The following is a 25800-nucleotide window of genomic DNA, read 5'->3' on the forward strand; positions in this document are numbered from 1 at the left end:
TCAGCCCAAAATATTTTTCCAAGGAAGTGTGTGTATGGTGGGTGGACTCCAGACATGCCTTTTCTTTGTAGGAGATGAAGCAAAATCATCGTTTTGTATTGTTCAGATAATAAACTTGTGCCTGTAAATGTTTTTTGTTATTGTTGAATAAAATGTTCAGTTCTTCTTGATGGTCCAGTTACTGGTTGCTTTTATTATAGACATAAATACAATGTGTTGTGCTCATTCATTCATCCATCCACCCATTCAATATTTCCAAGTTTATCTTTATTTCTGCATTTGTTGTATATTAATTCAACGAAGCCATTGTCCTTGTTTATCAAATTGTTAAAATTTGTCCCAGTGGTGGAAATACAGATGGTTCAAGGAAGGGGGTAGTGGGAGACATCATTGCTAGGTTCTGTTCCTCCAGCTTACCCCCAGCACGAAAGACCAAGGAAGACATGGTTCTGTATTTTTTAACAATACCCAAGTACCAAAGAGCAGTTTCGTTGACCCGTTCTGTTGCCAAGTGCATCCAATGAAGATGAATTTGAACCTGTTCAGGTTCAACCCCCGAATCGCTATGTCTTGCAACTTGGGTGGGGCAAAATGCTTGATCCTACTGTTGCTAAGACTTTAAATGTTTTATATATTAACTATACTCCACCTTTTTTTGCTCCCCATTTGCTGCAAGCAGCCAGTGGGTGCCCCTTATATTTATTATGAGACATTTTGACAGTGGGGTTTCGAGTGAGTTGTACATAATAAATTGGATGTTTGTCTCCAGTGGCAAAGATGCTAATGGCCTCAAAGAGAAGGGATTGTATGTTAAAAAATTCGGCCTAATTCTGGGGCTGCGTGATGACAGTCAAGCAGGCGGCTCCTTAGAAGAAGCAAAGTTGCCGCCTGTTTTATAATTGCCAATGGTGTTTTTCTGGAGCGAAACCTCAGCTGAAGTCTGTCTGGCTTCACAGTGCTTTGCTTGTCTGATGTTTCCATGGTTCTTCCTGCCCGAGTGTGTGAGGCACAATTATTTGGCTGTTGCATTCATTGGTGGCTCTTTTGATGCTGCGAAACACAGAGAATAGTTTCATTTGAGCATATTTCCTTGGTCTCAGCTTTGGTCTCTGCAGTCAAACTCCTGCGGCCTCCCATAATTTGAAAAATATATATTCAGGGCTGCAAATGCATCAGCATTGTAGTTTCTCTGCCAGGAAATAACACTGGTTCACAGGAAAATTTAATTGGATGTAACAATGACTTTAGTTAAAAGTGAGGCCTGCAAAACCCTTTTAGAGAAGTGTTTAGGAAGAGCTGAGACATATGACACTCATTTATTTTTGTTTCTGAAATGCCTTCCCACTCACAGGTTTTTGCAGTGTCTGGCAGAAAGCAATAAAAAATTCTATGAGGATCAGTTAACAATTAAAATACTTAATAGAAAATCACTTAACACAACAGCCTCTGGCAAGTTCACATCAGTGATGACAAAATTCTGCTCTTGCAAGATTTTTGAACAAAAAAGATCTGATAAAATTCCTGACAAAGAGGGAGTTGGCCAGCTGGGCCTCATTTGTGTGGGGTCGCAATGATGATACCACCACTGAGAAATCCCTCTCCTTGGTAACTGTTTGCTGGGATTTAGCTGGTAAGAGCAGTCGTAAGTCGTCCTCAGCAGCTCTTAAAATATGTGGGGTTACGTTAAGGCAAAGATTCTTCTTCAGCTGTTCTGGAAATAAAGGAAGGTTGTGGAACCTGCCCTTCCAGATGTAGAGGGACTCCAAATCCCATCAGCTCTAGCCAGGATGGCCGCTGGTCAGGGATATTACATCAGAAGTAGAACAGGTGGGTGGATGTACCTTGCCCAAAACAGCCTGATGGGTCCGATGGTGGTGTGAATTAGGCCTATGGGCCAGAGGTTCCTCACCCCATGTTACATTAATATCCTGTCACTCCCAATGGTAGAGCTACCACAGTGAAATAATCATTGGAGAGCTTTTTATATTTCCGATCGGGAAGCTGGAATTTTCATTGTTGCTGTATGATTTTACAGAGCTAGGGTTGCCTAACCTTCTACACGGAGATTAGCTTGCGTTTCTTCAGTGAATAAGGCAATGTTTTTCTGTTGTAAAGCACTTAAGTGACATTACGTTTGGGACACGATTTATGCTCAAAACTTGGCTTCCTAATATTCTTGTAGGCTGCTATTATAAGCGTACCCAAAATGTGCCTTGATCTTAAAGTGCTCTAAGTTGTTTAAGCTTTTTTCAGATCAGCTTTCAGTTCGTGATAATGGATTATGCTACAGAGGAAATCCTCGTGAATTGCAAATTAAATCTTTGTCAAATAATGGATTGGGTGGCTTTGGGGTGCATACATTTGAAAGGAAGCTGGCTGCTCAGTATTGTGTATGTTGTATCTCCAGTTAATACGATGCGTTTAAAGCTGGAATTAATTTGTAAAACTGATTGTGTTCTTTGGATTTTTCAGGCCACATAGTTGAATAAGGTGGATGTTTTAGTTGTGGTGTGTGTGTGTGTATGTGTAATACCTACCCATCCTCTTAAAATTTGAGGACTGTCAACAGATTCCAGCCAAGCAGCTGCCATATTTGAATTAGTTTATTTCTATCAAAGTAAGTCATAATGCAGAAATCATGGAGAAGGCACACGGCTCAATGGAAGAGACCTGTTATGTGTGCAGAATGGCCTGCATCAGATCCATGGCACCTTCTGCTTAAAGGGCTAGATGAGCAGCCCTGCTGGATCAGGCCAAAGGCCTGCCATTGTTCAGGATTCTGCCATTGCCAACAGGATGTCTAGGTGAAGATCACACAGGGAGATCCGGGTGCAATAACACCTGTGATTCCCAGCTACAGCCATACGGAGGCATTTTGCCTTAGACAGTGGAGGTAGCCATTCATAACCTTACCCTCCACAAAGTACCAAGTGATGGGAAAAGCCAGTGTGGTGTAGTGGTTAAGAGCAGTAGATTCGTAATCTGGGGAACTGCGTTCGCATCTCCGCTCCTCCACATGCAGCTGCTGGGAGACCTTGGGTCAGTCACACTTCTCTGAAGTCTCTCAGCCCCACTCACCTCACAGAGTGTTTGTTGTGGGGGAGGAAGGGAAAGGAGAATGTTAGCTGCTTTGAGACTCCTTAGGGTAGTGATAAAGCAGGATATCAAATCCAAAATCTTCATCTTCTCTTCTTCTTCTGTCTGTGCCAGACAGTCTGCTGCCAGTCAGAATAAACAATACTAGGCTAGTTGGACTCATGCTCTGACTCCCTGTTTTCCAGTTATTTTTCGCTGGGCAAATAAGTGTCTCTATTTTACTGGGATTTTTCTTCAGGGGAGGTCTTTGAAGACATGGTTTTTAAAAAGTCAGAAATGCCCAAAGATGACTGAGCATACTTAGTGGCTACAGACAATTGGAAGAAAAAGGAAAGTGTGTGTGTATAATGGAGTATCCTTTAAGAAGTTATGGTAGATATTCCCAGGGATATTCCCAGGGGAACTGAAGGAGGCAGTGGTGCGCCCGCTCTTAAAGAAAACATCATTAGATCCCTTAGATCTATCCAATTACCACCTGGTTTTGAATCTTCCATTCCTGGATAAGGTGATTGAGAGAGCGGTTGCTGAACAGCTTGGTAGGTTTCTGGATGAAACATCGGCTCTCGATCCATTTCAGTCCGGCTTCTGCGCTGGTCATGGGACTGAGATGGCTCTGGTCGCTCTAACAGATGATCTCTGCAGGCAGCTGGATCGAGGCGGGTCAAGGCTGCTGATTCTTCTAGACCTGTCAGCAGCCTTCGACATGGTCGATCACGAACTCCTGGACCACCGCCTTGCCGACGTGGGGATCCAGGGCACAGTCCTTCAATGGCTGCGCTCGTTTCTCTCTGGTTGGGGACAGAGGGTGGCGCTTGGGGGGGAATTGTCATCGCGCCACTCCTTGGTGTGTGGAGTGCCTCAGGGTGCGATTCTCCCCCCGATGCTTTTTAACATCTTTATGCGCCCCCTCGCCCAGCGTGTCCGGAGTTTTGGGCTGGGTTGCCATCTGTATGCCAATGACACCCAACTCTATCTGTTGATGGATGGCCATCCTGACTCGGCCCCAGACACACTGACCAGATGTCTGGAAGCTGTGGCTGGATGGTTACGTGGGAGCCGGTTGAAGTTAAATCCTTCGAAGACAGAGGTCCTCTGGCTGGGACGGGGCGATATGGGATTGAGGGGGCAACTCCCATCTCTTGCGGGGGTGCAATTAGTGCCAGCATCGTCCGTTAAGAGTTTGGGTGTAATCTTCGATACCTCCCTCTCTATGGAGGCGCAGATTACAGGTATAACAAAGGCGGCATTTTTTCATCTCCGCCAAGCTAAGCAGTTAGCTCCTTATCTCTCTCGCCCTGGCCTAGCCACTGTGATCCACGCGACGGTCACCTCCAGACTGGATTATTGTAACTCGCTGTACATGGGGCTGCCCTTGAGACTGACCCAGAAACTCCAGCGGGTGCAGAATGCCGCGGCGAGACCCCTTATGGGTCTTTGCTCCGAGATCACATTCATCCGGTACTATACCAGCTGCACTGGCTCCCGGTGGAGTACAGGATCAGGTTTAAGGTGCTGGTTTTAACCTTTAAAGCCCTATATGGCCTAGGACCCTCGTACCTACAGGACCGCCTCTCCTGGTATGTCCCACAGAAGAACTTACGGTCTGCAAATAAAAACATCCCGAAGATCCCAGGCCACAGAGAGGTTAGGCTGGCCTCAACTAGAGCCAGGGCTTTCTCGGCCGCGGCTCCAATCTGGTGGAACGCTCTGTCACAAGAGACTAGGGCCCTGCGGGACCTGACATCTTTCCGCAGAGCCTGTAAGACAGAGCTGTTCCACCAGGCCTTTGGTCAGGGCGCAGCCTGACCCCCTCCTCTGGCAATCTGCACAGAATTTTGCTTAATGGTTGCCATCAATTTGATTTTAATTAATTTTTATAATGAAAGGTTTTTAGAAAGTTGGATTATTTTGATTGTTGTTAGCCACCCTGAGCCCAGATTCGGCTAGGCGGTGTGTTGTATAAATAAAACTTATTATTATTATTATTATTATTATTATTATTATTATTATTAGACTGGCTGGAACCCTGAGCAGGAGCACCGTGCCTGGCAACATTTTGTTGCACTTAACATTTGTAGCTTACTATATCAAAGCTGACTTTTAGATGCCCTATTTGTTGAGCTACACCCTGCTTTGTTTGTACCTAGTTTGCTGGCAGGTTTGACGACATTGGTTATTATTATTATTTTTAGCCTTAATTCCTGTTTGATTGCAGAGAGGTTATATGACACAGCATCAATTGACTGTTATCCAGTGCATTTTCCCATCACTTCCCTTATTGCAAAATGTTCCAATTTGGGGAAGGAAGTAGACTTGTTGCACAAGGGCAGTACATCAACGTTAATTGTGCAACCTGAATCTGCTGGTATGTGATCAACTGTCCCCCAAAAATGCTGACATTCTCGAAGCACACTAGGCATGCAAGATTGTAATAATCGTGTACCTTTTTGCCCCACCTCGATTTCCATGTCCTTCCTTTGTTGACACGCTTGTCCTAGCTTCCGGATTGTAAACTCTGTGGAGCAGAGAACTGTTCCCTCATTCTTTGTAAAACAAGATGTACATGAGTGGTGCTCTAGAAAAGAAATAAACTGTGGCACACCATTGGCCTGACAGCACTTAAGAGGAGAAGTAGAACTTCCTTCTTCTGGTTACCTGGAGGTAGCTCTTACATGACCGTGGGCGTGTGGCCATTGACCAGCCTGGTGAAAATCTTATTCTGAAGCTTGGCTTTAATCTGGAAAAGAGTGAACAAATATTTTGCTTGCTCTGTTTTGTTTTAAATAGAAAAGGCTACAGATGGCTCCCTACAGAGTGAAGACTGGACACTTAACATGGAGATATGTGACATCATCAATGAGACAGAAGAAGGGTATGTGTGTCTTTGTCTGTCTGTGACTATGGATAGCACAGGGCAAAAAGCAGAATTGCTTGCTGTGTGCTGGTGTGAGTGTTGTTGTTGTTGTTTTTAATCAGCTGGGTGTTACTGCGCTGGCATTCCTTTTCACTGGAAGGTGTTTACATGCAGTGTTATAGTTCATTTGTAGAATGCCTTATTTGTAAGGTTTGATTTCCATAAATTCCAGGAGGGCAGAGCGCTCTTCTGCTTATGTTCTGCTTGCGGGTTTCCCACAGGCACCTGTTTTACCACTGCAAGAACAGGATGCTGGACTAGGTGGGCCATTGGCCTGATCCATCAGGCTCTTCTTATCTCTTCTTTCCCTTCCCCACATGAGGGGACAATATGTTCACCTGAGCACTCCAGGGAAATTATAAAGACTGCATGTTAAGGAAAAGCCAAGCAGTTATTGACAAAGCATAGCTCGGCTTCTGCTGCTTGTCACAGATGGTTCTGAGCTTCCTCTTCTGAGCACATTGATGGTGTCAGGGTCAGCAGAACAATGGCTTTCTTCTCATAACATTGTTTGCATCTTAATAATAATAATACAGTGGTGCCCCGCAAGACGAATGCCTCGCAAGACGGAAAACCCGCTAGACGAAAGGGTTTTCCGTTTTGGAGGTGCTTCGCAAAACGAATTTCCTATGGGCTTGCTTTGCAAGACGAAAATGTCTTGCGAGTTGCTGCAATTTTTTTCCGCTCCCCACCCCCTTTTTCTAAGGCACTAAGCTGCTAATAGCCTTTTAGCAGCTAATCCGCTAATCCCTTAAGCCTTTAATAGCCGCTAATAGCCGCTAAACCGCTAATAGCGCTAATCCGCTAATCCGCTAATGGGGTTGCTTCGCAAGACGAAAAAACCGCTAGACGAAGAGACTCACGGAACGGATTCTTTTCGTCTTGCGAGGCACCACTGTAATAAAATAAATTTTTATTTATACCCCGCCCTCCCTGGCCAAGACGGGGCTCAGGGCGGCTAACATCAAATATAAATACAGTAAAAACATTAAAAACAAAACAAACAACAAATCAAACAGGTGATTAAAATATAAGTTAGAATACAGTTTAAAATGCAGCTTAAAATGAAGCCTCGTTTTAGTGGTAGCCTATAGATCAAAGCCATAAGGAGAGAAAACGTCAAATATTCACTGGGGCCAACTATCCGTGCTGGTCCTACATGGGCCATCAAAAAGAGCCAAGGGAAAATTGATATACAAAATCCCATATAAGGGGTCCCATTAAAAAAATAAATGAGAGGGAGGGGTTTTAGACTAAGTCCAGCCCAAAGGCCAAGTGGAACAGCTCCGTCTTGCAGGCCCTGCAGAAAGATGTCAAATACCGCAGGGCCCAATCTCTTGTGAAAGAGTGTTCCACCAGGCCAGGGCCAGAGCTGAAAAGGCCCTGGCCCTGGTTGAGGCCAATCTAACCTCCTTGGGGCTTGGGACTTCCAAAGTGTTGTTATTTATGGGCCTTAAGGTCCTCCACGGGGCATACCAGGAGAGGTGGTCCCGTAGGTACAAGGGTCCTAGGCCGCAGTACTAGTCTGGTTTCTTCTGCCTGGCCCTAAACAAACTCACTTGTTTTTTGTTGCATTTGAAGAGGTTCAAAAGCTGTGGGAAAGGTACAGTCCTAGTTTTTTTGAGAACATTGCTGTAGCTAAGCACACTGACCTGCAGCCTAGGAGTCTCCCTGCCCCTCTCCCACATGTCTGGAAGGAGGAATTCAGAAACTTTACCTCTCACTCAACAACAGTTTGACTTGCTGACCAGAGCAGCTAACTTTGGTTGTTTGAGACAAGCCAACTCCAAACCATGGTTTACAAAGCTGACTTTTTGAAACTAACCATAGTTAATGTGAACCAAAGTTCCCAGTTTAGATTACTTGTTAAGCTGTAGTTAATGAGGAGCAGAAGCCTCCAAGCTTCTCGTCCTGTGCAGCTGAGAAGCCAAAGAAGGGAGTGTTAAGCACAAGGGCTGAAGGATTGCTGCAGCCAATTTTTGCGTGTGCATATTGCACTCAAGCATGGTCTCGGGTGGTGTACTAGTACTGTTTCTGTCTCCAAACCCTAAGGGGGTTTGGCTAACATTAGAGCTTGAGCTAACTTGAGCTAACATTAGAACTGCAGTATTGCCTTTACTGTGAGAAGCGCAGTTACTTGTAACTGTCCCTTATCTGCGGTTCTGTGTTTTCCCCGTCAGCCCAAAGGATGCCATCCGAGCGCTTAAGAAGAGGTTGAATGGAAACAAAAACTACAGGGAAGTAATGCTAGCTCTAACGGTGAGTAGCGTGTGCAAGTGGATGTGATTCAGGGGTCAGCATTTGAGAGACCTCCAAAATAAATCTTCTCTCCCCCTCTTCCTCTTACCAACTTGGAGCAAGAAAAGGTGTGCCGAAAGTGGCAGTCTTCTTAGATAGGCATGTGATTTATAACAATCTCAACTGCAGCATCGGACTGCATGAAATACTAACAGGCATCTGTAGCCACATTGGAGGAGGAAGATTTAAGGCCAGTGGTCCACAAATGATGATTACTATTCTACTTTTTATTAGGCTCCTGCAGCCGTAGCAGCCAACTCCTAGGGGCCGTTGGGGGCTTTGACCCCCCACAATAAAATATCTGTGGGGGTTGAGCCCCCACAAAGTGGGTGGGCATTCCCATTCAAATGGTGTGTGTGCACTGTGTCATGTGATAGATTATGTGGGCCAGGGCTTAACGTGCGTCCCCACAATATTTTATTCGAGTTGCCTCCCTGACTGGAGCATTTCATCGATATGAGATCCACTTGTATATTAGAGTTTTCATTAGGATAACCAAATTTTACTCGTCAGTGCAGATAGGGAATTTTGTGCACCAGTTCCAGAACTAAAAGTGAAAAGGTAAAGAACCCCTGGACAGTTCAGTCAAAGGCGATTATGGGGTTGTGGCGGTGGTCTGCTGGCAGCTTTCTGGGTCATGTGGCCAGCATGACTATACCGCTTCTGGTTCAACGGAACACCGTGACAGAAGCCAGAGCGCATGGAAATGCCATTTACCTTCCCTCTGCAGCGGTACCTATTTATCTACTTGCTCTGGTGTGCTTTCGAACTGCTAGGTTGGCAGGAGCTGGGACAGAGCAACAAGAGCTCACCACCATCACACAGATTTGAACCACCGACCTTCCAATCGGCAAGCCCAAGAGGTCTAAACCACAGTTCCCGAAGTATAAGAAGTAAAGCCCCGCCATGTGGCATAAAAGTGCTCTGGTGCCTCTGATCCACTAGAGACATTCAAATTAAGAATAATATTTTCTGTGATTGCCAGATTGTATTTTTGTTCCACAAATTTTGACTGGCCTTTGGTGGACAGCCAAAACAGGCTGAGCACCAGGATTCTGTGGGTACCAGAATTCTGTGTCTCCAAAACACAAAGTGACATCAGGAGCAATTCCCCATTCAGCCGGGGGGGGGGGGGAACAATCCACACATGGAAGTGGGGTGGTTGTTGCTGCAGTGCTCTAAGCATTTCAGAAGTGCTGTGGGTGCACTTGGAGAAAAGCGGTAAGAATTGCTCCCTTCACAGTACTGAGCTTTGGAGGTAATCAGAAGCCTTGTGTGATTGTGGGGCAGTTCCCCACCTCCCCTCTCCAGGACTGAGCTTGTTCTTCTGCATTTACTGCATAGAGCACCTATAAGAGCCAGTGTGGTGTAGTGGTTAAGAGCGGTGGACTCGTAATTTGGTGAACCGGTTTCACGTCTCTGCTCCTCCACATGCAGCTGCTGGGTGACCTTGGGCTAGTCACACTTCTTTGAAATCTCTCAGCCCCACTCACCTCACAGAGTGTTTGTTGTGGGGGAGGAAGGGAAAGGAGAATGTTAGCCGCTTTGAGACTCCTTCGGGTAGTGATAAAGTGGGATATCAAATCCAAACTCCTTCCCCTCTTTTTCGTCTTCTTCTTCTTCTTTGAAACATAGTGCCCAAAGAAACCATACTTTTTATCCCAGTTAGGGATGTCCCCCACCCCGAGCTGGGAGGAAGGCTAGGGGCTCACCATGCTCCCTAGAAAATGGGAGAACACTGGCCATGGTGAGTGAAATGATTAATCCCCTGGACTAGCACCATGGGCTACTCCTTTCTCAAAGTGTCCCCACGCCCCTGGACATTAGCTACTGTCCATGGCAATGAATTTCTTCCTTGCATGCGTTCACCAGCTTTCTTTGCTCCACCAGTAATGATGTTTTTTCCCTACACACAGGTACTGGAAACATGTGTGAAGAACTGTGGCCATCGCTTTCATGTCCTAGTAGCAAACCGTGACTTCATAGATGGTGTCCTGGTGAAAATCATCTCTCCCAAGAACAACCCGCCCACCATTGTCCAGGATAAAGTACTTGCACTAATTCAGGTCTGTCACTGAGCTTTTGTTTCTGCCTTCTGAGTGATAAGCAATATTAGTCAAAAGTAGGCTCTCTCTCTCTATATGTATTAGTTTTTATTATTATTGAAAAAATACAAACAATAAATAATAGTTTATTGGTCACCAGATACAAAGCAAAATACAAATGTGTATAAGGAAGAAAATAATACCAACATGTTAAGTTAAATAGCCAAGTCAAAAAGATGTGTGAGTTACAGGGGTCTAGGTTCTTCCAAATGACAGTTAATAAAATAAACAAACATAAATCCATCAGCATTTAAAGTACCGTATTTTTCGCCCTATAGGACGCACTTTTTCCCCTCCAAAAATGAAGGGGAAATCTGGGTGCGTCCTATGGGGCGAATGCAGGCTTCGCGGACCTCTCCGCAAACAGCAGGAGCGCTCCCGCTGCTGGCGGAGAGGTGCCTGCATGCCGAAGCCTGCGCGCGCTGAGCTCAGCGCGCCCAGGCTTCGCGGACCTCTCCGCTAGCAGCGGGAACGCTCCCGCTGCTGGCGGAGAGGTGCCTGCATGCCGAAGCCTGCGCACGCTGAGCTCAGCGCGCCCAGGCTTCGCGGACCTCTCCGCTAGCAGCGGGAACGCTCCCGCTGCTGGCGGAGAGGTGCCTGCATGCGGAAGCCTGCTCGCGCTGAGCTCAGCGCGCCCAGGCTTCGCGGACCTCTCCGCTAGCAGCGGGAACGCTCCCGCTGCTGGCGGAGAGGTGCCTGCATGCGGAAGCCTGCGCGCGCTGAGCTCAGCGCGCCCAGGCTTCGCGGACCTCTCCGCTAGCAGCGGGAACGCTCCCGCTGCTGGCGGAGAGGTGCCTGCATGCCTAAGCCTGCGCGCGCTGAGCTCAGCGCGCCCAGGCTTCGCGGACCTCTCCGCTAGCAGCGGGAAGGCTCCCGCTGCTGGCGGAGACGTGCCTGCATGCCGAAGCCTGCGCGCGCTGAGCTCAGCGCGCCCAGGCTTCGCGGACCTCTCCGCTAGCAGCGGGAACGCTCCCGCTGCTGGCGGAGAGGTGCCTGCATGCGGAAGCCTGCGCGCGCTGAGCTCAGCGCGCCCAGGCTTCGCGGACCTCTCCGCTAGCAGCGGGAACGCTCCCGCTGCTGGCGGAGAGGTGCCTGCATGCGGAAGCCTGCGCGCGCTGAGCTCAGCGCGCCCAGGCTTCGCGGACCTCTCCGCTAGCAGCGGGAAGGCTCCCGCTGCTGGCGGAGACGTGCCTGCATGCCGAAGCCTGCGCGCGCTGAGCTCAGCGCGCCCAGGCTTCGCGGACCTCTCCGCTAGCAGCGGGAACGCTCCCGCTGCTGGCGGAGAGGTGCCTGCATGCGGAAGCCTGCGCGCGCTGAGCTCAGCGCGCCCAGGCTTCGCGGACCTCTCCGCTAGCAGCGGGAACGCTCCCGCTGCTGGCGGAGACGTGCCTGCATGCCGAAGCCTGCGCGCGCTGAGCTCAGCGCGCCCAGGCTTCGCGGACCTCTCCGCTAGCAGCGGGAACGCTCCCGCTGCTGGCGGAGAGGTGCCTGCATGCCGAAGCCTGCGCGCGCTGAGCTCAGCGCGCCCAGGCTTCGCGGACCTCTCCGCTAGCAGCGGGAGCACTCCCGCTGCTGGCGGAGACGTGCCTGCATGCCGAAGCCTGCGCGCGCTGAGCTCAGCGCGCCCAGGCTTCGCGGACCTCTCCGCTAGCAGCGGGAGCCAGCACTGGGCTCCCACGGCTTGCAGAGAGCTGCCTGTTTGGGGGCTGGGGTCGGGGGAAGCTCGGGCTTCCCCAACCCCGCGCCTGGGGGGGAAATAATTTTTTTCCTTTATTTCCCCCCCAAAAAACTAGGTGCGCCTTATGGGACGGTGCGTCCTATAGGGCGAAAAATACGGTATCTTTTAAAAATTTCTCCTTGCATCACTCTACTGTGTTTTGTACGTTTATCAGCCAAAGCCAAGTACCATACTCTTAACTTACCTTTTGTGGGTAGTCCATCTGCCTGCATCCTTCCAATGTACCCCTGGCTCCACAAGGAGGGGGTTTATCAGATTCTTACAAGGGAGATCCCTGTTTCACCCTCTAAATAAAGAGAGCAAAGCTAATCCCGGTTCTGTTTCAATAGCTCTGTGAAGGAGATCAGTAAGGCTCACAAAAATGTCCTGCCAACATTTCTGACACTCCTTCCAGAGATGGATCAGCCTACCAAGAATTTGACATCCTCTCCAACAAAGGGATGATAATTAATATAACGAAGTCTTGCAGGTGTCCAAATGCCATTGATGCACAAATTTCAACACGGCTTCCTTAATTTCAGCAGATTTGTTCTTAAAAAGGGGGTGCACGCCACAAAGCCACCCCTTCCTTCCCATCAGAAATAACCCCCTGAATATCAGCTTCCCACAATTTATTTATTTATTTCCTTGCTACATTTATATAGCACTTTTATCTTCCAAGGAGCTCAAGGCGATCTGCGTGGTTCTGTTCCCTGTTTCATCCTCACAGCAACCCTGTGAAGTAGATTAGGCTGGAAGTGAGTGACTGGCCCAAGGCCACCCAGGGAGCTTCATAATTGAGTGGGGATTCAAGCCCTTTTCTCCCAGTTCATAGTCTGACACTCTAACCTTTAAGATGCCTGGTTGTTCCTTTGTGGCCACTTCTTTACCTGCCCCAGAATTAATGTCATGTATGAAATCAGATGGGGGTGAGCTGGCACAAATCCAGCCTCCTGTTGGGCTTAATTTGCCCCCCCCCCCCAGTCAGAATTTCCTCACTCCCCACCCCACTCTCTAGTCCTGTCGCCCGCAGCCTGACTATATTAGGCGAAAGCCAGTAGGTCAGAGTACTACTCTGTGTTTCTATTGATCATGGGGTCTACAGGCTGCTGAAAGTCCTCATTTCTGTGAAGGATAACTTACGGAGCAGCTCAAAAGTAGCCATGTTGGCCCATGAGAAAAATCTCCCTAAATCTACATTACAAAAGTGTGGCAAGCTATTTAGTTCTCCAGAACTTTCATGGGGCAGGCAAGACGTTAAAGCCGATCAGTGAGTGAGGGGAACCTGAAACTGAGTCTGCCGCATGACTATGATATGGCTATGATATTGGGGGGGGGGGTGTTTTGTTTGGTTTTTCTTCATCCCCTGCTTTGTGTAAGGAATTGCTTTGGAGAGAGAGGGGATTCAGCCCCCACCCCCCTCATTGAGGCAGTTTTTCAGAAAAGGGAAAGATGATGAGAGATCCAGCTGTTTATCTCCAGGGTATCCTTATCAGGAGTGGAGTGATGGGTAGAGAAGGGACTGTTTTAATCTTTTCCCTCCTGCACCATGGTCCCAATGAGAATCCACCCCAGCACCCTCCAACATTTGGGATCAGGGCAGGGGGTGGACTGCCCAGTTGGCTTCAGAATGTCATTTGGCTTCTAGAAATCTGGAAGCAGCGGAGTTGCTATTTTTGCTTACAGCCTGAAGCAGAACAGCAATTACTGGCTGCTGCTAAATTGTCCGTGTCTGGAAGCAGCCCAAAATGCTGCTGTGCCGTTAACGTGTGCTTTTCCTGGCCTTTTGCTTGTAAATAAAAAATGGCACAACGCTCCAAGGGAGTGAGAATTGTTTCTGCAGGAAGGACGCCTTCTGTTGTAATTTAGGGACGATTCCTTGGAAACTGGCTTGGCCAATTCGGGCGAATCTTGCCAATCAAAGATCAAGTGCCCTCTGCTCAAGTGGGATTGGCTGGCAACACCCTTGTGGCGGAGAATTGATGCTTTTAATTAACCTTATTGGAAGATGAAGCTGTAAGAACACAAATAATGATGCACTCACACAGCAAGGTTTTATTTGTGTGCTTCCTGAGAAACTGATCCATGAGAGTTTTCTTTTTTTGCACTTAAGTGGCATATAAATTTTATGAAATAAATGAATCACATACTACTTTTTTCATTCGCAACTTTGTTTCCTTATCATTGATACATTCAGAATGTTTTTAACTGTAACTGCTTTTAGATGCTCTAATTCAGGCACAGGCAAACTCAGCCCTCCAGATGTTTTGAGACTACAACTCCCATGATCCCTAGCTAACAGGGCCAGTGGTCAGGGATGATGGGAATTGTAGTCCCAAAACATCTGGAGGGCTGAGTTTGCCTATGCCTGCTCTAATTGCTATTGTTTTTAGAATGTTCTTGCTTTCTTCTTGTTTTTACATTGTGTATCTGTTTGCTGCTCTGGGCTCCTTGGGGCAGGATATAAATTCAGTAAATAATTACATTTATTTACTCCATTTGGTAAATGTCCTGATGTGGCACCCTTGAACTTTCAGTTGACCCTTTGTGGCCTTATTCGAAACTTTTGGGGCTTTTCTCAGGCTTTAACCCCTCCCACAGTCACCATACAGCCCTGAGACACTGTGATTGAAGAAATACTGTTCACATCTGTACAGTCGTGCCTTGGCTGTCGAACAGAATCTGTTCCAGAAGTCCATTCGACTTCTGACAAAGTTTGACAACCAAGGCGCGGCTTCTGACTGGCTGGAGGAGCTTCCTGCACACTATCAGAAGCCGGGAAAGCCGCGGCGGACGTTCGGGTTCCAAAGAACATTTGCAAATCGGAACACTCACTTCCGGATTTGCTGCATTCGGGAGACAAAACGTTCGAGCCGCAAGGCTCCAAGGCACGACTGTGCGGTTGACGTTCGGGATGTGAATGTGATCCATGCGGGATGCACATTCGCAACCCGCAGCGGCGCGTCTGTGCACGCGCGGGTTGTGATTCGGCACTTCTGTGCATGAGCAAAGTGCAATTTAGCGCTTCTGTGCATGTGCAACCGCCGAAACCCGGAAGTAACCTGTTCCGGTACTTCCGAGTTTCTTTTTTTAAAAAAATAAATAAATAATTTTTATTAACCGGCCAATCAAATCAAATTAAATCATATCACATAAATTCCGAATTACAAAGCCGAATTTTAAATTTTGTTGAGGGGACCCATATTTAAAGATCTGAAGGGGGATTCTGATCATCTTCTTGCTACTGCGTTAATGTCCAAATCAGTCCAAATCAGTCCAAACAGAGTTCATAATTCTATCCAGTCTTATCTTTCCACATCACATCTTGTTCATATATTTTCTCTTTTTTCTTTATGATCTCTTCTGATAATCTCCTTAAGCCGATAAACACCAATAATAATCCTGTGTGAATTTTTCCGTTCTTCCAATCCTCAAATCAAGATGGTTTCCATATATCATCGCCTTCATAGATAACATCGCTCTTTCCATCATTAATTACAGAACTATCGTTCTTAAGTCCCTCTAAGGAGTTTCACCCACAATATAAAAACAGCTCTATTTCTCTATTTCTCCTCCCAGACTCAAGTCCTCCGACAGAACTTCCCAATATGGCGACGGCATTTTTAACTGCGTCATTCCAAAGCCCTTATACATTCCACGCTCTTCTTAAAACATGCTTTGGTTCAAAAGTTTATCTTCACACAGCCTTAAATCCGGTACTTCCAAGTTTCGGCGGGTCCGTAACCCAAAAAAACGCAACCTGAAGCGTCTGTAACGCGAAGTATGACTGTACTATATACTCACAAGAAATGTGGTCTCCTTCAGAGTAGAAATAACAGACCCAATTTCACGATAGAAGGGAACTGGATTGAGTTCTTTGTAACACTCTCTGTTTCTTTTGCAGGCCTGGGCTGATGCCTTTCGAAGCAGCCCTGATCTAACTGGGGTGGTCCACATTTATGAAGAACTCAAAAGAAAAGGGATTGAGTTTCCAATGGCTGATCTGGATGCTTTGTCTCCAATACACACACCACAGAGAGTAAGTGGGCAGTGTTGTCTGCTTTTCTTCCTTTTTTTGTAGAGGAGGAGAAACAATTAGAGGATCCCTGCCTTCTGCCTTCCCTGCCCTTTTGGCTAAAGAGCATGCTAACGACAGCAGCGCAATCTTCCGGTGAATACTGTATTTCTGAGTGTTTGCACATTGTCTTTTGCTAGAGCGTTCCTGAGGTTGACCCAGCTGCCAGCATGCACAGGTCCCAGTCTCAGCAAAGGATGAGCTCCAGTTCCTATTCATCTCCTTCTCCAACGGCGTACTCTGCTCCTCAGGCCCCAGCTTTGAATGTGACCGGCCCCATCACAGCAAATACAGAGCAGGTATTGTCTGAGCAGGTACTGTAGAAGGCATTCCCGCCTCCAGAACCTTTTAAAAATCAGACTGTGAAATGCATGCAGCTTCTGTAAATGGTTGCATTCCCCCCCCCCCTTTTTTTTTAAATAGATTGCACGACTGCGGAGTGAACTGGACGTTGTTCGTGGAAACACCAAAGTGATGTCTGAAATGCTCACAGAAATGGTCCCTGGGCAAGAAGATTCATCAGACCTTGAGTTACTGCAGGTAAATGTGTTGTAACCAAAGTATAAACATAGTAGATTCAGGGCAGGAGAAAGATTCCCCACCCCCATCCGTATGATGATGGCTACTAGCTGAGAAGCCTTTCGAAAGGAGTTTAGACATGTTTGCAGGTGGCCATTGGCCCTGGTGACTAAACAAAGACTCCATGTTCTCTGAATACCAGTTACTGGGGATCGGGGGGTCATGAGTAAGGGTGGGCTGTTTCCTTCATGTCCTGCTAGCAGACTTTTCGTAAACCTCTGCTTTAAGAGGCAGAATGCTGAACTCATTGGATCTTCAGTCCCAGCCACACCATACTTTTAAAGCACTCTTATGCTACTTTAACCACCATGGCTTTTTGCAATGAAAGCTGGGAACTGCTAGGGTGTTCAATGGTCTATGAGGAACTCTCAGCACCCTTTATAGTGTCCAGGATTCTTTGGGAGAAGCCATGGCTGTTAATGAGGACTGAGACTGGATGTCGTGGCTGAAGAATACTGTTCCCCGCAACCTCAAAATCACTGGATGGAAGAATCGTTTTAAACTATAGCTACTTTTTAATTGCAGTTGCTTTCAGAATGTTTTAACTGTTTTAGAACATTGTTGCTTTGTTCTGGTTTTTGAATTGTGTATCTGTTCACTGCTCTGGGCTCCTCAGAGAGCAAGGGTGAGATACAAATTCACCAAATAACAGTCTCTGTTCTGATCCAGCAGGGCTCCTCTGATGTTTTGTGTTCCAACCCCCTGCCAATAATAATAATAATAATAATAATAATAATAATAATAATAATTGTTCCCCAGCCACTCTGGGCAGCCTCCAACAAAATATTAAAAATACATTAAAATGTCAGACATTAAAAACTTCTCTAAACAGGGCTGCCTTCAGGTGTTTTCTAAACATCAGATAGTTGTTTATTTCTTTGACATCAGATGGGAGGGTGTTCCACAGGGCAGGTGCCACTACCAAGAAGGCCCTCTGCCTGGTTCCCTGTAGCTTTGCTTCTCACAGGGAGAGAACCGCCAGAAGGCCCTCGGAGATGGACATCAGTGTCCGGGCTGAGTGATGGGGGTGGAGACACTCCTTCAGGTATACTGGGTCAAGGCTGTTTAGGGCTTTCAAGGTCAGCACCAACACTTTGAATTGTGCTTGGAAGCGTACTGGGAGGCAATGTAGAGTTGAAAGGGACCATTTTGTCCAACCCCCTGCAATGCAGGAATCTTTTCCCAACATGGGGCTTGAACTCACAACCCTGAGATTAAGAGTTTTGTGCTCTACTGACTGAGCTATCAGTTCTGTTCTATCAGCTTACCTGGAAAAGGAAGGGGCAATCTGGGAATCAGTGTAACAAGACGGTTGGTGGTTAGCAGTGCTATTTTTCTTAAAAAAGAGGTGCTGGAACTCACCATGAACGTCTTTGTCTTAGAATTCCAGTGGTGCCCATCTGATAGCTGCCAGAACTGAGTTCCGGCTGGAAAAAAAGCCCTGGTTGTTAGTTGTTACCCATCAGAAACCCAATAAGCAGCTAAATAAAAAGGAAAGGTTTTTAATGGCATGCAACCAGGCGCTGCAGGAGAATAGAGACAGACAGGCCCTGCCAGCCCTCTCTTCTCCATCTGAATCCAACCTTCTGAAATGTCACAATCTGGCTCTGAACTGATGGGATCAAAGCTGACATGGTAAACTCAGCCCTCAAGCTGTGAAAGCAGCTGCGGGAAGCACGAGGTGACACTTGTCCAGGTGCAGAACGTCAGGCCATGAGATGCCAGGTCAACGAGGCTTGTTTTTCTTGTCAGGGGTGGGGGTGCTGATACCACCAGCAGCATGGCTGTCCTCGAATGAATGTTTATTATTACGGCTAAACAGCCAGCATAGTAAAACCAGAGTTTCAGCATAATTTTTTACATAAACATTAAACTGGTCAAAGTGGAATTTAACAATCAATATACTAATTAAATGGGTTGAAGATATGTATCCTTACATGGCTGTCCTTAATCCTGAATTTCCACTCCGAAGGGGGAGGAATGCAAAGAGGGAGGAGGCTAATTCTTGTATTGAAGGCCAGGGCTTCTAAAAGTGGCAGCCTTGGGAAACACTGCTAGGTACAGCTTGGCTACAGAGGCTTGGCTGTATTTTGCAGTGGTTCAGAATTCTATGCTGCTAAAAGGCTGCATTCCATGGTATTATTTACCTTATGCAAATCTGTATGTATTTTAGCTTAATTTATCGTCCTTTAGTTAGTCACCTGGAGTTGCAAAGAGCTTCTTACGGCACTGATGCCCAGACCACAGGAAGTCTCTTGCCACTACTGTCACCCCTTAAGATCCTGTTGCCCATGAAGTTATATCTGCAGCCATAAGGACTAGAAACTTAATTTTCAAAGAATTGCTGAGATGTTTAAGAAGTTGAACTTTTGAGCTCAGTATTACACCCTGACCTGATCGTTTATGTGGAAGCTATGCCGTCCTGGCTCTAGAGCCTTACGCTAGATATCTTGACAGATAACACAGGCTTTATAACCAGAATTAAATATATGGAGTTCTTGATTGTTCTGACCATCTAGCAAATGAGCATTCTGCCCTTCTTTTCTGCCTCCTTACAACTCTAGGAAGGGGGGTAATCTCTGCTGAAAATGGACCCACCTTGACCCGTAGCCCCCACCACAACTACATTGTAGAATAGCACTGTTAACCTTACTTGTGATAAGGCACCTTTTTGGCAAGGGCTGCCCCTGCCTGGCATGATGTAGTTAGATTGTGTGAGCAGGCCTATTATATCTGGGCTCTGATGCTCCCCTGTGTTGTAACTCTTGGACATCATCTCTTCCCCTTGAAGTTGCAATGATTTATTTCTCCCAGGAGCTGAACCGCACCTGTCGAGCCATGCAGCAGAGGATCGTGGAGCTCATCTCCAGGGTGTCCAACGAAGAAGTCACAGAAGAGCTGCTTCATGTAAACGACGATCTGAACAACGTTTTCCTCCGATACGAGAGGTGGCTTGCTTTTCCTCAGAAGCTCAAATAGTTGCTTGCTTACCCTTAAGTGTGGCTTTCCCCCCTCACCGAGTAGTTCCTAATCTTTTTGAAAATCAGCCTTTTTAAAGTCGAGGGTGTATCCTGTATCAAGAGCTCAAATTCATCTTGCTTGTTTCCCATACTCTGTGCATTAGTATAGAGACAACTGAAACCGTGAGTCATTCCTTACAAATGCTTCTTTCTTGTAGTTACCTGCCCTTTAGCACATTTCTGGAGCTATTAACTCCTGTACCAGGTATTCTCCTGTTGTCTGTAATATTGTCTTCCTCCCTCTCAGGATTTAGTTTAAAGCTCCTGATCATTATTTATTTATTCATCTATTTGATTCATTAATTTAGTTCACTTACTCATTAGTTAGATATTTCTTTCAAATCAATCGTCCTGATTCCATGCTGTTGATGGAGCGAGAAGCCCCCTTTGATCCAATCTAGCTAAGAGAGCTGGAAACACCTGCTGCTGATGTCACTTGTGGGGCTCTGGCTGCAGGTTATCCATCCCTGACCTACACCAGCAGCCTTTTGTAACCCATAATATACTTGCAGATGCTTTGGACTGCAACTCCTGTCATTCCTGACCATGGGTCATACTGGCTCAGACTGATGGGAGCTGGAGTCCCAAACATCTGGAGGGCACCAGGTTGAAGAAGGCCGGCCTTCAGCATTGTAATGGCAGGTTTTGGGGTGAGAAAGTTGGATGGGGTTGCTTCCAACCATTCCTAGAGGTGTGACAGTGCAGCAACCCTTGTGATCATATGCTGGTCTCTGTGGCTACAGTCGGCTTCCCACCACCCCAGCCGGAAAAAGACAGATCCTTCCTTGTGCATCCTGGGTTTTGTCATAAGGCTTGCACCTTTCAAAATTGCTACATGCCATTTTTAATCTCTCCTCTTTTTTTGTCTGCTGTAGATTTGAGCGATACAGGTTGGGTCGGTCTGCACAGAACGCAAGCAATGGGGTGAGTCCTCCTGCTGGGCTTCTCTAATAAGACAGGATTGTCCAGTGCAAAATTGCTAACCTTGGGCTTGGCAAAACTCAACCTTGAAAGTGAGGTGCTACTGCTGCTGCAAAGTCCTTGCCAGAACACTTTCTGATATTTGTGATGACGTTTGGAGCCCCTTTGCTCTTAAATCAATTGCATTTAAGTAGGTAAATGTGAGGTAGTTTGCTTGCAGGTTACAAAGACAGGAGCAAGCTGAGCTGAATGGGATATACAGAAATGATACAGATATCAAGCTCTTGAGATGGTTTAAAGGGTTATATCTTGAAAATAAGCTGAGATAGGAATCGGTGTTTTCCCTTTGCATGAGCTTCAATTAAACCAGGATGCCTCTAATTAAACATGGTTTCTTGTTCCATCCAAACAGGGAAATCATGGTTTACCAACTTCAATATCCTGGCTTGTTCCGAAGCTGGTATCCATAGTTTCCCAGTTTGGAAACAATGGTTTGCTGAAGATTTTCTGGTTTGATGGTTCATACCATAAAGAGAAAGGTAAAACGACTGTCTGTGTGGGCAAAAGACTGACATTTAACTCAAATGCTATCAAATGTGTTTCATTAATCCCAACAAGACTGCCCATTTTATTTCTCCCCCTTTCCTCCCCACTGCTTCTTTTTTCTCCACTACCTCACCCAAATTCCATAAGCAGAAAACTCAAGTATATTAACTTTGCATTTTGGACAAGGAAAGGATTCTGCAGAACTTTGACCTCTTTGGCTGCAGTATGATCGGCGAGGAATTAAAAAATGGGTTTAGAGTATGAGGGTCTGTATACTTAGTAAAAAAAAAAAGAAGAAACACCACCCTGTATAGTATTAAAAAATTTACATCTTTCCTGATATGCTGTCAGAATAAATTATACAAATGAAGTAAATGTTGGACTAGAAATTCAAGAAGCCAAATTCCATACCTGGTGTTGGAGACAGAGAGGGAGGTAGATCCCCATAGCTTTCTCTGTTCTTAGACAGAGCAGCCTTCCCCAAACTGTTGCCCTCCAGATACAGGGGTGCCTCGCAAGACGAAAAGAATCCGTTCTGCGAGTCTCTTCGTCTTGCGGGTTTTTTCGTCTTGCAAAGCAAGCCCATTAGCGGATTAGCGCTATTAGCAGTTTAGCGGCTATTAAAAGCTTAAGGGATTAGCGGATTAGCTGCTAAAAGGCTATTAGCGGCTATTAAAGGCTTAAGGGATTAGCGGATTAGCTGCTAAAAGGCTATTAGCGGCTTAGATCATCTGATAAGCAGCTTAGATCAGCTGTTAAGCGGCTTAGCCATCAGCTGTTAAGCGGCTTAGCGAACAGCTGTTAAGCGGCTTAGGGGCTTGGGAAAAGGGGGGGGGGACCCCAGGAATCGCAAGACATTTTCGTCTTGCGAAGCAAGCCCATAGCAAATTCGTTTTGCGAAGCACCTCCAAAACGGAAAACCCTTTCGTCTAGCGGGTTTTCCGTCTTGCGAGGCATTCGTCTTGCGGGGCACCACTGTATTGTTGTGCTTCTGCCTCAAGCTACCATGTCCAGTGATGGGGGTTGTTATCCAGTCACAGCTGGAGGACAGCAGGCTGGGGAAGGCTGGTGTAGGGCTTCCTGAATCGTAGCCGTGTTCGAGAAAGGCTCTGCCTCTCTGACTAGCACTGTCCCATGGAATGCATCTACCTTATGTGACCGCTTCTGATGTTCCAATTGGCTCAACAGGTTCTCAGTGAGGTGACTGAAGACAACTTAATAGACCTGGGGCCTGGCTCCCCGGCAGTGGTCAGCCCCATGGTTGGAAACACGGCGCCGGCATCCACACTTTCGACCCAACTCGCCGGGCTTGGTATGTGTTTTGCCTTTCCAGGTGTGCTGGGAACTGGAGTAATATGGGGCTAATCCACAGCACACTCCCCTGGAGATTCTTCCATGTTGCAGGTTCCTGAAGAAGGCCACATGGCTCTGACAAGTAGTGCTTGCAGTTAAGGGTGGCATCCCATCTTGTCCTGGAAGCTTATGATGTCCACATCTGTCCATATTATAAACAGAGTGGAGTCTACTGCTCTTTTTGCAATCCTGCTCAAATGGGACTGTCTGAGCGAAATTGCAAGTCACGATACACTGAGTGCTGAGTTAGACTAACCCCCGCTCGCTGCATCTGCATCATACAGTTAAGGCACTTGGCTTCCCCCCAAAAGAATCTTGGGAACTGTAGTTTACCCATCACAGGGCTAGTTTCTAGTACAGTGGTGCCTCGCAAGACGAAAAGAATCCGTTCCGTGAGTCTCTTCTTCTTGCGGTTTTTTCGTCTTGCAAAGCAACCCTATTAGCAGATTAGCGCTATTAGCAGTTTAGCGGCTATTAGCGGCTATTAAAGGCTTAAGGGATTAGCGGATTAGCTGCTAAAAGGCTATTAGCACCTTAGTGCCTTAGAAAAAGGGGGTAGGGAGCGAAAGAAAATCGCAAGAATCGCAAAGACATTTTCGTCTTGCGAAGCAAGCCCATAGAGAAATTCGTCCTGCGAAGCGCATTGAAAAATGGAAAACCCTTTCGTCTAGTGGGTTTTCCGTCTTGCGAGGCATTCGTCTTGCGGGGCACCACTGTATCTTTAACAAACTATAGTTCCTAGGAGTCTTTGGTTGAATCCATGTGCTTGAAATGTATGTTGTGGGTGTAACCTCTGTTGCAAAGCGCCCTTGGAGATCAGAGGGGTGAGGAAGAATGGGGTGCTTAACTCTTTCCTCTCCACTAACTCCCTTTCCTTTAGGGAAACATGTTGTCTTTTCTCTCTCCCCCTCCTTGCTGAAAAAAAGGGCTTCAGATCTATGTTTGCCACACAAGCCTAGATGTTGGGATTCTGTGGGGAGGTGGAGAGTGAGTTTCAAGGGCAAAGTAGCTGGTGGAGGAAGCATCCCCTCCCCTCCCGCAGCTTCTCTGCTTCACATCCTCCCCTCCAGAGAATGTAAAGCAATGGAGACGTAAGTAGCCAATGAGCTAACGTTTCACAAAGCTGTGCTTCCATGTTCAGTCTGATGCTTCCAACCACTGGAGATGCGTAGCTATATGTCCAACTCTAGACTCGGTGGTTGGGAGAGAGTGCTGCAGGTGAGCTTAGAACCAGTCTTTGGGACAGAGCAAAATGTTCAAAGCAAAAATGTGCCTTCTTCTGTCTGGCTGGCTCATGTGGCGGCTCTGGCTTTGTCCTGCAGCAAGGATGGGGAATCGCAAGCGTGAAGGCCAAAAGCAGCTCCCGAGACACCTCTTATCTGGCCCCTGGGACTCTCACAGGCTGCACCCCTTGCCAGCCCTGTTTTGAAACCTTCTTGAGTGTTTCTGCTTGGCATGTGTCCTTGGAGTCTAGTAATGGCTCTTTCTTGCCTGAATGGAGGCTAGAGAGTGGGGTTTAGATGTAGGAAGTAGCCTGCTTTATGCAAAGGTAAAATTCTCATTCATTGCTCTGCCCGCTTTTGCCTCTTGCCTCACCCACCACTAGCATGTGACACGCCCCCCCCCCAACAAAAAGTTGCTCTAAAGTAAATATGGCCCTTGGGTTGAAAAGGGTTGTCCACTCCTATCCTAAGCCATATTGTTTCCTTTGTCTGCAGATATAGGCGCAAACAACGTGAGCGGAACGCTCAGCTCCCTCCAGCACCCCAACCCCCGGGACGACTTTGACATGTTCGCACAGACGAGAGGCAGTTCACTGGCTGATCAGCGCAAGACGTATGTTGGGCCTGAAGGAGGGAGGTGTGGGGGACTTGGGCAGTTCTCTTAAACCCTCGGAACTGGCCCTTGTAGGCCTGCAGTTCCCCTGTGGGGCACAGGCTCAACATGGTCTTCTCTGCTGCTCTGAGCCAGGCTCCTGTGGGGGCAGAAGTTAAGGCCAAGAGGACAGTGGCATCGTGGCCAAAGTGAGATTTGGACCACAGGCTCCCTGTTCCCCAGATCAGCCTCTCAGCCACTAAGCTCATGTATTCATTCCTTCAGTGCATTCATTCTGCAGCCCACCTCAAGGGCCCAGAGAGGGTCAAAAATGTGTTAGCTGCAGAATTCCCAGTTGCATTGATTTACAATTCTTGCCCTATTCTGGGCCATCCAGAGTCCGTTTTAATAAACAGCCTGAACTGGCATGACAATAATGCAGCAAAAGGTAGGTGTGTGTGTGTGTGTGTGTGTGTGTGTGTGTGTGTGTGTCAGGATGACAGCTTTTCCATGTGGAACTGAATGCAGCATGTCTCCCTCACCAACCCATTATTTTGGAAGGCATCGTTAGTGTGCTGTCGCCCCTACCCTGAAGGCTGGCTGGCTGAATCCTGGCCTCCAGAGGCCTACCTACCAGAGATGCCCTGGCATTCAGGCACCAGGGAGGAGATGAGTTATTGTCCTTGGTCCTTTAGCTCCACCCAGGGGCTGACTAATGGGCAGGTCTTCACGTAGTGAACTGCTTCTGTCCTTTTTGTGTGGCGATCCTAGGTTCTGTGAAATCTTTCAACCGTTTCCCCTCCCTGCTCCGATTTCCATCGACTGTAGGGAATTCAGGAGTGGAGTTGTGTGTGTGCGCGCTAAGCTGTTGAGCTGAAGGACTCTTCGGTGGTGGTCAGTGGCTAGTTTTGCAACCTGCACGAGATAAGACTGCACTGTCGACCAGGCTTGCAGCTTGGGATTACTCCTGGATCCGACACTTCTTCTAGACAGGTGGCATCCAGGATCGCTTTTGACCAGCTTTGGCTGCAGCACCAGCAGCTGTCTCTTCTAGCACAATCTGACCTGGCTTTGGAGACCTTAGTGGTGGGCCATGACGTAGTCGTAGAGTCTATGTTTTATGTGCAGAAGATCCTCAGCTCAATCTTCAGGGAGGAGTGGGAGAGACCTGTGTCTGAAACTCTATAGAGCCATTGCCAGTCAGTGTAGACAATACTGAACTAGATGGGCAAATGTGGTCAGATCTGGTGTAAGGCCGTTTTCTACACCCCTCTGATTCCTGCGTTAAACCTCCTGCCCTAATTTTATCCTAGCTTAAATGACTGTAATGCTCTCGTATGTTAGGCTGCCCCAAAGCTGGC

The 25800-nt window shown here is 47.1% G+C and overlaps 1 protein-coding gene across 3 annotated transcripts in view; it reads left to right on the forward strand.

Moving 5' to 3' along the window:
- The window catches only part of TOM1L2 (target of myb1 like 2 membrane trafficking protein), a 59049-nt gene that overhangs the window by 5046 nt on the left and 28203 nt on the right, over positions 1-25800 (forward strand). For all 3 annotated transcript variants that reach the window (XM_083413578.1, XM_083413576.1, XM_083413577.1), the window contains exons 2-11: positions 5884-5968; positions 8191-8269; positions 10225-10374; positions 16035-16169; positions 16346-16504; positions 16629-16745; positions 19599-19732; positions 20680-20728; positions 22460-22583; positions 24343-24460. In XM_083413578.1, coding sequence (XP_083269704.1) covers positions 5884-5968; positions 8191-8269; positions 10225-10374; positions 16035-16169; positions 16346-16504; positions 16629-16745; positions 19599-19732; positions 20680-20728; positions 22460-22583; positions 24343-24460 — 1150 coding nt within the window. The remainder of the gene's footprint in view (positions 1-5883; positions 5969-8190; positions 8270-10224; positions 10375-16034; positions 16170-16345; positions 16505-16628; positions 16746-19598; positions 19733-20679; positions 20729-22459; positions 22584-24342; positions 24461-25800) is intronic.

This window comes from Podarcis tiliguerta, assembly GCF_965153285.1.
Source record: "Podarcis tiliguerta genome assembly, chromosome: 14".
Taxonomy (NCBI): Eukaryota; Metazoa; Chordata; class Lepidosauria; order Squamata; family Lacertidae; genus Podarcis; species Podarcis tiliguerta.